Source organism: Canis lupus, chromosome 29, assembly GCF_003254725.2.
Source record: "Canis lupus dingo isolate Sandy chromosome 29, ASM325472v2, whole genome shotgun sequence".
Classification (NCBI taxonomy): domain Eukaryota; kingdom Metazoa; phylum Chordata; class Mammalia; order Carnivora; family Canidae; genus Canis; species Canis lupus.
Window position 1 is genome coordinate 28,687,979 of NC_064271.1, and position 13,399 is coordinate 28,701,377.

Below are 13,399 nucleotides of genomic sequence, written 5' to 3' on the forward strand. Positions count from 1 at the left end.
GGTCTGACTAGGAATTGCTGCCAAAAGATGCAATTAAAAATTATACAACTTGGGTGTGGGCACCAGAGGTCAAATTTTACTTCTGAATATGCACTAGTGACTTGAACTAGGTAGGTTTCCTCAGAGCCCTGCGGACTTAAGGCTTTGAGCTGAGAAAGATGAGCATGTGAAAGAACTAGAGCCTTGCCCTGTGAAATGAGAGGCTATAGCCAGTAGCTCAGTAAAGCTTAAATCAAAAGGAAACCTGTTACATTTCTCACAAGATTTGGTGTCACTATTCATGTTTATTGGAAAGTGATAAATGAAAGCATTGTTGATTCAGAAGTGATTTTTATTTTAATTGTGATTTATATCCCTACCTGCTTTCAGGTAAAATATTCGATAGTTATGATTTTCTGTTCCATAATGGAGCAAACTTCTGTATCTGTAAATATACATCAAGAATAATTATGTCCATCAAAATACAATACAGTGAAAAGGCAGTCAATTAAAACAACTTTTTTTTCATATAGCAAATGACTTAAATAACACTCATATAGTAAGTGATATTCAAAGGGGCACTGGTAAATGATATTCTTTCCAATTTCTAGAGGCTGATACTATTCTAGAATAGTAGAAGAAAAGAGAGTTTGGGGATATATTTCAGTTTAAGGGGTTCTTTGCAAGACTGGTTTGGGTCTGTAGCTTCTAAGAGGATTAATTATTATACCTCTATCAGGTTGTTGTTGTTGTTGTTGTTTTGACTAACTAGAGTTTTACTACTTTACAGGATGTACTGATAACATAGCTACAGAAGTGATAATATTTTATACCATGCAACAAATGCAATAAAACTTGTCGTAACAGAGCCACATTCTTCCCCCAGGAATCACATATAGTTTCTACTGAAAGATAAGGGCATCAGAGCATGTGTGGTAAAATCATTAACCTTTGCTTCGAAATCTCTTCTCTCCAAAGTGGATGCAAATGACACAAGAAAGGGGACACAGCAAGATTTTCTGGTCCTTACCAATCTGGCTGGGGTGGTGCAGAATCCTTGTTTCAACTTGTACACTGGCAGATTTTATTATGCAAGTTGTGTATCTCAGCATGTGCCACAACCTTGAGGACAGCTAAATGTCAGTTTATTTCCAAGTTCATGGTAAGGAACTCACTCTAAAACACAGAGTGAGGTGGGTAGTGATGCGGGTTGCATCACGGTCTTGAACCCAGTATTTCTCAGATGAGATCTTTCTAATCTCCTGATTAGATGGTGGCTTTGCGGCATTTGGCACATTTATTTTAAACAGGATGTATCCATTTAGTACACCCACCTGGTTCCTGCTGAAGAGATGACCTGTTCAGACAAACAAAGAAAACTCTAGAGTTTCCAGGATACAATTGAAAGCAACAGGACTATGTATCCCTTCCCCCACCCTAAAAAGATTGTGTGATATCTTCTTGGAAAATTCACTTAATATTATAAAGATAAAATGAATTTATCTGACATTTTCAAAGACATTTAATACCTGGGAATTTCCAGAATGTGCTGAACTAAAACAGAAGATCTTTAACAAATGTTAAAAAAAAAAAAGCAGTTCCTTAGCTGGTGTAAGCTTAGGTTAACAAACTCCTTGAAGGCAATGGCTAAAAGTTATTTCACATAATTATTAGGTGATCTGAAATTGTAGTCTGACTTTAATCAAAGGAATCGGTCTTATGTGGACAGCTTCTCTGGCTCTTTGTGTGTGGGTAAGCAGAGCAGTCCACGCATGACACATTTGTCTACCACGTGAGTAGGGAAAGATGGACTATGGCCCTATGGCACTTTTTCCCTCCTGTAAAACAAACCTCAGGTTTTACATTAGATGATACTAGAGTGCCATGATAATGCTGTACTCGAAATTTAGGCTTTGGAACTGCCTGATAGGTAAGAATCAAATCTCACAACTCTTTACCCAACATCATTCATTCAATCTGTGATATTTGGAGTGAAAGAGAGCATTATTTTTAATTATACTAGGACAACACCATATCATGGCTATGCAAAAAACAGTGCAGTCAGTTCTGCTAACCAACACAGAAAAGCCATTAGGAAACCAGGCTTTGTCCTGAGAGATTAACTATGTATGTTGAGGCTGCAAAGTAGGTGACAAAATTTGAGATTTGTAGCACAAATATTCTTTATTCCCACCTTCTAAATTAGACCCAAACCAAGATCATGGTTGCCCTCAATGGGTAACACCCACCTCAATGATAACATAGGGCTGGAAGAGGTGTATGAAACCACACTGTTTAGCCAATACAGAAAACAGAATGTGGTTCATTGGAACCGCAGATTGGTTTCTCACTATTTGTTCATTTGTGAGTCACTTAATTGAGAAACACCTGCTCTAAGAGGAATGAGGGCATATAAGAGGCAGGACAGTGTAGGGAAATGCATGAGAGTACAATAAACCTTTCACTACACGCTGTTGGATTTATATCTTTAAGTGTGATGGATGCAGATGTGAGCCAGTGGACAAAAAGTGTCCTACATTGTTTAAAAGTAGATGAACAAAGATATCCATCCTGTCTCTTAGCTCCTTTAGAGGAGTACACAGAATCAGCTCGATGCTGTTTTTTGTAATACTGTGCAATATTGTGTTTTGTGTAATACTCTGGGGGATTTAGAATAGCTCTTCCCACCACCAGGTAAAGAGGATGAGAGTTAGGATTGAGAAAGTGTCTTTGGTGGGCAGCCCCGGTGGCCCAGCGGTTTAGCGCCGCATTCGGCCCAGGGTGTGATCCCGGGGACCCGGGGTCGAGTCCAGCGTCAGTCTCCCTGCATGGAGCCTGCTTCTCCCTCTGCCTGTGTCTCTGCCTCAATCTCTCTCTCTGTCTATCATAAAAAAAAAATCTTAAAAATGAAGTCTTATGGATAAATATTAATAAAGAGAAATGATCAAATGGTGTTAGAGTCTGGGGGAGAGAACCTTAAATCACAGAGTATCACGTGGAAAGTGGGACTGAAAAATGGGAACGTATAATCTGCCAGAAAAGAATTCGGCCTCTTCTAGTGGAAAAATCTAATTTGGAGGTCTTTGTTTTTGCAGTTTTAATTTTTTTTGATGTATGTATGTATGTGAGACAGAGTACAAGTTGGGGGGCAGGAGTAAGAGGGCTAGAGGGAGAAGCAGACTCCCCACTAAGCAGGATGGCTGATACAGGACTCCATTCAGGACCCTGGGATCATGACCTAAGTAGAAGGCAGATGCTAAAGGGACTGAGCCACCCAGGTGCCCCTGTTTGGGCATTTTTCAAAGGACAAAGGCATACTTTATGAATTTGTCTGTGTGCTTGCAGCTGGGCCAACCTCAGACTTTGAATATAAAATTATAATATAATATAATATAATATAATATAATATAATATAATATAATATAATATAAAATAATATATATTGGGAGTGGCAATTTGGCTGATGGTGGGTTTCAGGAGGTTGAGGATGCTAGGCGATTTGTTTTGAGACAGCATTGCCTGATAAGCACAGTGTTTTTACTAAGATTTTGTGTTTATTGGGATGGTCTTACAAGCCTCTTTCTGCTCCATTTCAAGATACCCTCTTACATGTTGTTTTAGACCTGGAACACTGACTACCACCCACACGAGGATTGAAGGGACTACATATTTTGCTAATGTCTTACCATGAGCTAATGACAAAGGTCATACCCAACAATATATGTCTGGACAGTAGGAAGATCTATGTAAGAAGAGAAATGGATTGATTTTATACTGAGATAAGCCATTATATCCTCTGCATCATTTAAAACCAACAACCTTCATTATAACCTCTTAAAATTGTAACTTTTATTGTAACTTTTGCAATGTCTCCTTTTCTCTCTATTCTCACATCCAGTTAATTTAGCAAGCACATACTTATGATGAATTATTTAGGCAACTGGGAAATTTTAATGGCTATCCATTTGCAGGCACGTTGGGGAAGAATCAAACTGCCTCCAGTGAAAGGACAAAATTCATAAAAGAACTCCTTTTTTAAAATGCTTTAGTGAGAAATAATCTTATTACCAAAAACAAAAGAAAACAACCTTCCATTGATGAATGGTAGCTTGTCGTGGCTGGATACACTGAAGGATTTAAAACTTGAGCGTGTGCCTGAAGCTGTGTAGCTTCCTGATCTTATCTGGGAAGTTTTCGCGGTTACAGACAACTTGACAAGATGCAGATCCATGCTCTATCCACTTGTTAGGCTTTTCTTCTGGAACTGATTCCAAGTGGGATTTTCTTAAGGAATATCTAGTTTTAAGCTAGGGATACACAAGCATGAGTGAGCAAGACACGAAAGAGTCGGATCAAAAAACTGGCTATAAAATTTAAGAGAGAAACTAGATTTAAATTAACATATTATCCACCCTCCCTACCACATTTGAAGTCCTGGTGAGCAGACAGGAAGATAGCTGCCTCGGATTAATTAGAAACAAGTCTAAATGTTGAGTAAGATAATTTTTGGAGTGAGTTTGTTCAATTTCCTGTCTTTTCTATATATTTTTATGGGGATATAATCAGAAATCCTTAAACTCGGAAGTGAAAGGCACCCTGATGTGGCAAAGCCATTTGCAAGTTCTTATATACCCTACAGCTTTGCTACTCAAAGCATGGTCCCCAAACCAGTAACACTAGCTTCGCCTGGGAGTTTGTTAGAAATGCAGGATCTTGTGCCCTGCTATGGAAACTACTGACTGCATTTTCACAAGATCCCCAGGTAAATTGTTTGCACACTAAACTTTGAGAGGTACTGCTTTATAGTGTTCACTATAAAGCCCCTCCGCCTGCCTTCTTTTTTGCTGAATCTGCACATGTACTAAGAAAAGAAAAAAAAAAAGAAAAGATGCAGCTGTTTGAACATGGATTGCTTTGGGTAGTCTCTCCAATGATTGCTTTCATGTGGTGCTCTTTCTCTACCAGCTGCATACTTCCTGGCCACCAACGCTTAGGGTCCTTAGGAAAGGATTAGGTACAACAATCAGCTTTGTGGAAGGCACATTTATCCACACAAACTAGGAGGTTGTCTTTAAATAAAATGACATAACATACACTAAACTTAGATGCGAGTTTGTGGAATATGAAGCTGACCAACTATTACACCCATCCAACAAAAGTCGAGAGAAATATTCTGTTTTACCACTAGGTGGAAATAGAGTAATTTTGAGTATATTTTTCAGGGCCATGAACTACTAAGGAGGTAAGCTGAAAGGGACCTAAGAAATCATTTGGTGTAATTCTTACCTTGTTAATTTCGTAGATAAGAAAACTGAGTTTCTGGAGATATTAAGTAAAACTGCACCTGCCTTACAAATGATGGTCTTCTAGAGCTATGGAGGGGAGATTTGCTGGTAGGCTTTGGTTCTTTAACCATTTTCACTATGAATAAACGTGTCATTATCCTCCAGCATGAAGAGAAGGCACAATGTGACACCTACCTTGCCTCTGTATCGCTGCTAAAACTAGTGACCAGTGTAGTCACTTAAATTTGTAAGGATAGGTTTAGAATAAAACTATTTTTTCTTGTCCCTGTATCGTAACATAATTAATCTCGATCAAGTAATAAGGCTCCCTTTCTCCGATGAAGAGATACTCAACCATCCCATAAAGTCATACAAGATTTTAATCAGATTTGTTTTTACAACATTTTTGGTTTTTACATGTCATATTGGGTTCAAGTCAAGTAGCCTAGAACTTCAGTTAGCAGGTCAAGGGAATACTTTATGTTTTTCAGAACTTGAAATCCATTATCATTTTTTTTTTTTAAGAAAGGAAGGGAATTGGGACACCTGGGTGGCTCAATAGTTGAGCGTCTACCCTTGGCTCAAGTTGTGATTCTGGGCTCCAGGATTGAGTCCCGCATGGAAACCTGCTTCTCCCTCTATTTATGTCTCTGCCTCTCAGTGCCTCTCATGAAAAAATAAATGAAATCTTAAAAAAAAAAAAGGAAGAGAATCTGAATTCAGGGCTTTCAGGGCTTAAGGGACATTAGAAATAATCTACTCCCATCGCTTTCCATATGTGTATATATATGAAAAATATATATATATCAAAATGAGAAGCACCAGAACAACAATAATGACACGTTATTCATAGTGAAATGGTTAAAGAACCAAAGCCTACCAGCAACTCTCCCCTCCATAGCACTAGAAGACCATCATTTATAAGGCAGGTGCAGTTTTACTTAGTATCTCCAGAAACTCAGTTTTCTTATCTACTATGAAGTGTGTCACCCACAGTAGCAAAGCAATCACCATGCCCTTCTTTGGTCCAGGAGACTCCCAGGTATTTTGGCCTATATCTTTCTGTTTCTTGGGGTGTGTTAACCCCAAAAGGATTATTTCCACTCATTACATCAAAGAGTGTGTTTAAAAGTTAAGTTTTAACTCCAGTTTAAAAACTATTTCTTAAGTATTTATGTATTTAGTACCAGAATGCCATTCTCCTTTTGAAATTTCTGTGACATGGTTGATTATGATAATCTAAAAATTAGTACTCCAGTACAGAATTTTGGCTGTTATTACTGTGTTCTATACAAAAATGGATAAAACATGTAGAGCCAGCATATTAAGTATGCAAGTCCAAACACAACAGGAGCTGCCTCTGTAGGAGGCAGGGGCAGCAAGCCGTCCTAAATGTAGAGAAGGCAGCACTTGCATCACTGAACAAATGACCTCAGAACTTGAACATTTTCTCAGCTGTACAGCCTCAGGTGTGGGACATTCAAGTTCTTAATGGCACAACTACATGGCCTGAGTCACTTCGGTATTAAAATGGTACCACAAGAAAAACTGGAGTGATCCTAACATTAGGGCAGGGATTTGAAATAAAAGAATTATGGTTCAGGGGAGTAAATGTCCTGAGGCATGAGGGGAAATGACCAACCTCAGATGTCAGTTTGTTGAGGATGGAACATGAACCAGTGTCTTGGTATGGGTCAGGTGACTGGGTAGCCTCTCCTCTCAGCTCTATGAGGACAGTGAGCTAGAGGCAACCAGGTGTGGTCCTGTTTCACAAGATCTGAAGTGAGGACTGGACAGGGATTCTGGTTTTACCACTTTGCAAACATTCCCTGCCTTATGTCCTCTTTCAAAAAATGGGGATAACACTAGCAAAAATTTAGTGGAGCTCAGAGTTAATGGATAGAAAGTATGCAGGAAGCACAGCCTCCAGCACAAGCAGACATTCAATAAATGAACCTTATCTCCACCAAGGCAGCTGGCCTCTCTGCATGGCAACTTTCTCACCTCATCACCACCCACTCCTACAAGGACCTGTGATCACACAGTAAGATACTATGACAAGTACACTTTGACAAGTATAGTGTTCTACACAACAAATACAGGGTCTTGGTATAATTAAAGGCAAAGAGGAAAGCGCCTAAACACTTGGGAGTCAGAACAAACTATGAAGGGGTCAATCCACTAGCAATGTAAACGAATAACACATTCATCTTTTTAAAAGATTTTATTTATTTATTCATAAGAGAGAGAGAAAAGAGAGAGAGAGAGAGGCAGAGACATAGGCAAAGGGAGAAGCAGGGTGCCCGCAGGGAGCCCGATGCGGGACTCGATCCGGGGACTGTAGAATCACCCTCGGGGCTGAAGGAAGGCGCTCGACCACTGAGCCACCCAGGTGTCTCCAACACCACATTCTTGATGGGTACATTTCATAGCAATGACAGTCACTTAAACTCACACTTTTTTTAAAAACTTTTTTAAAAATATATATTTTCATTGACGTTCAATTTCAATTTGCCAACATAGAGTGTAACCCCCAGTGCTCATCCCATCAAGCACCGTCCTCAGTGCCCGTCACCCAGTTACCCCCCCTCCCCCCGCCTCCCCTTCTGCAACCCTTTGTTAGTTTCCCAGAATCAGGAATCTTAAGGAGCTTTAGTTTGGAAACTGAACTTCTTGGGACATCTTCCCCCTGCCCTGCACCTTCTGATAAAATCGTCTAGCTCAAATCAGGCATACAGTCTCCCGGAGGCCCTATACCTGGACAGGAGTGGAGGAGGGAGTTGAGGCGAGAGGTGAGGGGCGGCCGAGGGTGGGGAGCACAGGCTCCCCGGGGAAGGTGTGGGATGTGGGTCAGTCCGCCCGACTAGGAGCAGACCCGAGGGAGGCCAAGAGGTTTATCCATCAGTCAGCCAGACCGCCCCCGATCGATCAATCCCTGCCCCGCTACCCTCCACGCCCAGCCGGGACTGGTGATTCACTCGGGTGTTTCGGAGGAAAAAAAAAGAGTGGCGGCGTGGGAGGTAAAGCGGTGGAGCCGAGGGGAGGAGGGGGAGGAGGGGGAGGAGGGGGAGGAGGGGGAGGAGGGGGAGGAGGGCCCGCCCCCCCCCCGCAGCGACCCCTCCGGTTCCCCGGCTCCGCGGAGGTTCGCAGGCGCAGGCGTCCCGGGCGGCGTGGGGCGCGCCGGGCGAGTCCCTGCTTGCAGGAAGCGCGGAGCTGGCGGGGGGAGCCACCTCGCCTCCCCCCAACCTACCTCGGTCCCCCGGCAGGTGGAGCGGGTTCGCCCTTGGAGACCGGGGGGAGAGGGGCCCCGGGGAGCGCGCGGGGGGCGGGGCCTGACGAGGGGCGGGGCCGGGGGCGGGGCCTGGCGAGGGGCGCCTCCCATTGGCCCCTCGGAGCCGCCCGGCGCGCGCCGCCTTTATAAGGCCGCCGCGGCGGTGTTCCTGCCGCCAGCCCCGCCGCCCCGCCGCCCCGCCGCTCCGCTCGCCCGCCCGCCCGCCGCCCGCGCCCACCATGGCCACCATTCAGCAGCTGGTAGGAAGATGGCGCTTAGTGGAGAGCAAGGGCTTTGACGAATACATGAAGGAAGTAGGTGAGGCTCCCGGCCCGGCGGCGCCGTCCGCGTGCCGAGCCCGGCTGTTGGCCCGGCCCGGCCCCCGCCCCCCGCGGCCGCACGTGGCCCAGCGCGGGGAGAGCGGGCGCCGTCGCGGGCCTCCCACCTGCGCTGCCTCCCGGCCTCGGCGCGCTGCCCCCGACCCCCACCCCCGACCCCCACCCCCAGCCCCACTTCAGGCGGCCCCGACACGCTCCCTGCGCTCGCCCTCCCCGCCCCTTCTACCCCCCCCCCCCCCCCCGGGCTCCCGCGCCGCCGCATCTTTGGTGCCCAGGTGGCCTGCGGGTCCCCCTGCTCCGCGGGGCGCGGTGTCCGGCAGAAACCCTTCGGAAGGGCTGAAAGGGGGCCCCGCTTCAGCATCCCCCACCCCCCGCCCTCCCCGGGGGAACCGGCGGGCTCTCCTCGCCCCCGGGCAGCAGGTCGCTGCCAGCCCCGGGCGCCCCGTGGGCAGGTGGCCCGTCCCAGGGCCCGCTTGGCCCCGCTGCCGCCCTGCGCCCTCGGCCCGAGGGTGAGGGGCCACGAGGCAGGGAGTGGGATGGATGGATGGATGGATGGATCAATTGATTGAGATTTTATTTGTTTATTCATGAGAAACACACAGAGACACAGGCAGAGGGAGAAGCAGGCTCCATGCGGGGAGCCCGACGTGGGACTCGATCCCGGGTCTCCAGGATCACACCCCGGAGTGGGTTTTATTGGAAAACCGCAGTCAGAAACTGCAGAGCCGTCCTGCGGCTCATTTCCCAAGTGCATGCAGGATGGGTGTGGCCCCGCAGAAAGCCCTCGATGGCTTCCAACCCCTCAAGGCAATAGGAGTCTCTAGGAAGGTTCCAGTTCTCTCTCTCTGTCCCTCTCTCAAAATAGTACTTGATTCTCTGGTATTGTCCTTTTTTTCCAAGCCAGTGACAGTAACTGTACGCTGGTTGACACACTAGGTGGATAGGAAACAGAAAAGGACCTTTGTCACAGGCCACTGGGAAGCGGGATGGAGTACTCTACCGAGGATCTTATCTGAAAAGGGGCTTCCAGCCCGGAGACGACTGCTGGGACCACAGGGGTGCTTTAGAAGCTGCACATCCCACAAATGTTAACATGACTGCTTTCTGGTGCAGAAGTCACGACAAAGACCCTCTCCTGAAACCTAGTCCCTGTGGCACCTGAGAATCCACCTTCATTAGCCTTTATCCGAAGCAATGAGAGGTTAAGGCTGAATAGTGAATCTTTTTTTTTTTTTCTGACTTTTAAAAATTATTTATTTATTCATTCATTCATTCATTCATTCATTCCTGAGAGACACACAGAGAGAGAGAGAGGCAGAGACACAGGCAGAGGGAGGAGCAGGCTCCATGCAGGGAGCCCGATGTGGGACTCGATCCTGGGTCCCCAGGATCAGGTCCTGGGCCAAAGGCGGGGCTAAACCGCTGAGCCACCCAGGCTGCCCCTGAATAGTGAATCTTGAGTGTATTTATGCTACTGTGAGTACAAGTAGAATTCAGTCTTTTTCTTTCTTGCACTGTAAATCTAGATGAAGATAACTCTGGAGAAAGCCACTTACTGCACTGATATCCAAGAAATGTTTGTGTGTGTTCACTTGTGTGAGGACCAAGTAAAGAATGCTGTTTCTCTCACTTGGAAAGTGAATGCGTTTATTGGATGGCTTGTTTCCAGGGTTCTAGAGTCATGAAGGTTGTCAAGGCTCAATTCATTAGAGAACAATCAAGGTGTGGGAAGAGTAGAGCCTTTTAGTTGTCCAAAGTGAGAATTAATGACTTCACTAACAACATGAGGTGCCAACCCCCACACTGGCAAAAGAGAAGGTACCAAGAGGACATTTCAAGCCTCGGGGAATTTTTATCATCAAGCCAGTTATTCTGCTTAGGTTGTAGTCTCATCTGTGAAACCAGGATTTGAGCTAAATCTTAGTTTCCTTGTAAATATTAACAATAGGAAGAAATACACAGAATCTAAATTAAATAGGATATCCGTCTAGTAATTGAGTTAATCAGCTCTGATATGCATACTGTTTTTGAGGATAAAGTTTTCCCAATTTATTAGCACCATGATTGTGCAGTTAACTCATAAAACACCATGCTATTTGAACAGAATTGATTTGGATTTTGTGTCGTTTATCAAGAGCTTTTTGGGCAGCCTGGGTGGCTCAGCGGTTTAGCGCCGCCTTCAGCCCCAGGCGTGATCCTGGAGACCTGGGATGGAGTCCCACGTCGGGCTCCCTGCATGGAGCCTGCTTTTCCCTCTGCCTGTGTCTCTGCCTACCCCCCCCCCCCCGACCCATGTCTCTCATGAATAAATAAATAAACTCTTTAAAAAAAATAGCTTTGTATGTGTCAGACGGTGTGGTAGAGTCCTATGATACAACATTTGGTGGAATGAGTTAAATCCATTTTAGAAGCCCAGATTTCTTCTCTAGCTTTCTGAAGGCCAGCATAGCATGGTGGCCAAGAGCTAAGCTTTGGAGCCAAACTGCCTGCTCTGTTGGTTCCAGCTCCTTGATTTTCTAGCTAAATGAGCTGGGGTAAGTTACTTTCTCATCTTGTAAAATGGAGACCATGCACTCCACCTCTCACATAGTTGTTGCAAGGCTTCCATTAATTAATATATGTTAAGTGCTGGCATATGGTAAGTACTGGATATGTGTTTACACTTGTTACTGAGAAGTGAATAAGTGAAAATATGTACAACACAGTAAGTGCAATTGAATTGCTGCATTTGTGATGTAAACTATCACTTTGGATTTCTGTTATTTAACATGATACAACATCCTACAGGAGTGGGAATGGCTCTGCGAAAGGTGGGTGCAATGGCCAAACCAGATTGTATCATCTCTTCTGACGGCAAAAACCTCACCATAAAAACTGAGAGCACTTTGAAAACAACACAGTTTTCGTGTAATCTGGGAGAGAAGTTTGAAGAAACTACAGCTGATGGCAGAAAAACTCAGGTTAGTCATAAGTTAACAAAAATCACAGAAGTTTCCACGGTGATAGATTGTATCAATAATATTCTTACTGTTTATAGGCAAAACTTAATGAAAAAGCCAAATTATTTCATGAATTGAGTTCGACCAATTAGTGAAAGTACCAGCTTCATCACTTAGTCTGTTTTGAAAAATAATTTAAGTAACGTGAGAGAAAATATGTGTCTTTTGTGGGGCTCTAGATTGAGAAGCATAAAATCGTTATGGGTTAATGAAGTAGACCCAGAAAGGAAAAGATGAAAAAATGTTGATTAAGGAAGTTATGAGCCATGGCATCTGTCTTATAACATACTTTGGAAGATTAAAAAGTGTATTTTTGCAGACTGTCTGCAACTTCACAGACGGCGCATTGGTTCAACATCAGGAATGGGATGGGAAGGAAAGCACAATAACAAGAAAGTTGGAAGATGGGAAATTGGTGGTGGTAAGTGCCAAATTTTTTATGTCTTATTAGGCTTCTTGTTTACATTCAGAGTTCACGTAACTGTTTAGTATCACTGACCGTGAACACAATAACTAGGTTTGGGTAGAAAAAAATTGCAAAGTAATAAGGTAAACATTAAGACACTAATAACTAAGAAAGCACTTTATGGTGGTGGAGACATGAGATAATGTAGTAGAGGTTGTACCTGGAGCTGGGTTTAGTCTATGTTCATTGTTACATGACAGTAAAATTTTGGGCAAGCCACCAAAATGCCCTCTTGGGCATATATTTTTCCATTTACTTTAAAATGAGGAACAATTGCCATGATCAAATGAATACCTTATAGATTTTGCAAATTAATACTTTAGTTTGCAGTAAAGCATACCTGCATCTTAAACAAAATGGCAGGAATTCTAAAAATCATTTTCTCCATCTTTGTAGATTATAAAGTTTTGTAGGATGCTGATCCTAGTATTTACTACCATTGTGCTTCAATGCAAGACTAACTTAATTCTTCACTATTGTTCTTCTAGGAATGCGTCATGAACAATGTCACCTGTACGCGGATCTATGAAAAAGTAGAGTAAAAATTCCATCATCATTTTGGACAGGAATTAGCTGTGAGGATGAACAAGCTCAGTTCAATGAGCAAATCTCCATACTGCTTTTTTTTTTTCATTACTGTGTTCAATTATCTTTACCACAAACATTTTACATGCAACTATTTCAAAGTGTTGATTTAATTAGGATCATTCCTTTGGTTAGTAAATAAATGTGTTTGTGCTATGCCAGTGTTGTATGCTTTTTATTAACTTCATAAGGAAACTAGTGAATTTTAATAAGTATGAATTGACTAAATTCTGGGGGTAGTCTTGAGGGTGCTATACTCAGATCATATTTTAGTAATTTATTTGTAGAGCTACTTCTATGGCAAATACACTACCAGTCAGGGATGCCTGGGTGGCTCAGTTGGTTAAGTGTGTGCCTTTGGCTCAGGTCATGATCTCATGGTCCTGGGATTGAGGCCCACTTCAGGCTCCTTGCTTGTCGGTCTCTCTCTCTCAAATAAAAACAAAACAACAAAAAAACACTACCTATCATCTAAG

At 43.8% G+C, this 13,399-nt stretch overlaps 1 protein-coding gene and 1 long non-coding RNA gene across 2 annotated transcripts; one reads left to right on the forward strand and one right to left on the reverse strand.

Moving 5' to 3' along the window:
• Positions 1-278: 278 nt before the first annotated feature.
• Positions 279-8,575, reverse strand: LOC112650763 (uncharacterized). The gene is made up of 4 exons (XR_003130424.3): positions 8,515-8,575; positions 4,068-4,286; positions 1,010-1,336; positions 279-424 (listed from the first exon to the last, which is right to left on the reverse strand). It is a non-coding gene; the product is annotated as an uncharacterized LOC112650763 (long non-coding RNA).
• Positions 8,576-8,693: 118 nt separating this feature from the next.
• Positions 8,694-13,079, forward strand: FABP5 (fatty acid binding protein 5). The gene is made up of 4 exons (XM_025433619.3): positions 8,694-8,853; positions 11,661-11,833; positions 12,192-12,293; positions 12,827-13,079. The coding sequence occupies exons 1-4, from the start codon at positions 8,775-8,777 to the stop codon at positions 12,878-12,880; spliced, it is 408 nt and encodes a 135-aa protein (XP_025289404.1). The 5' UTR covers positions 8,694-8,774; the 3' UTR covers positions 12,881-13,079.
• Positions 13,080-13,399: the final 320 nt, after the last annotated feature.

Coding starts and splice junctions, on each gene's coding strand:
- FABP5 (XM_025433619.3), top strand. CDS start 8,775: ATGGCCACCATTCAGCAGCTGGTAGGAAGATGGCGCTTAGTGGAGAGC. Junction 8,854..11,660: donor CGAATACATGAAGGAAGTAG/GTGAGGCTCCCG, acceptor AACATCCTACAG/GAGTGGGAATGGCTCTGCGA. Junction 11,834..12,191: donor CTGATGGCAGAAAAACTCAG/GTTAGTCATAAG, acceptor GTATTTTTGCAG/ACTGTCTGCAACTTCACAGA.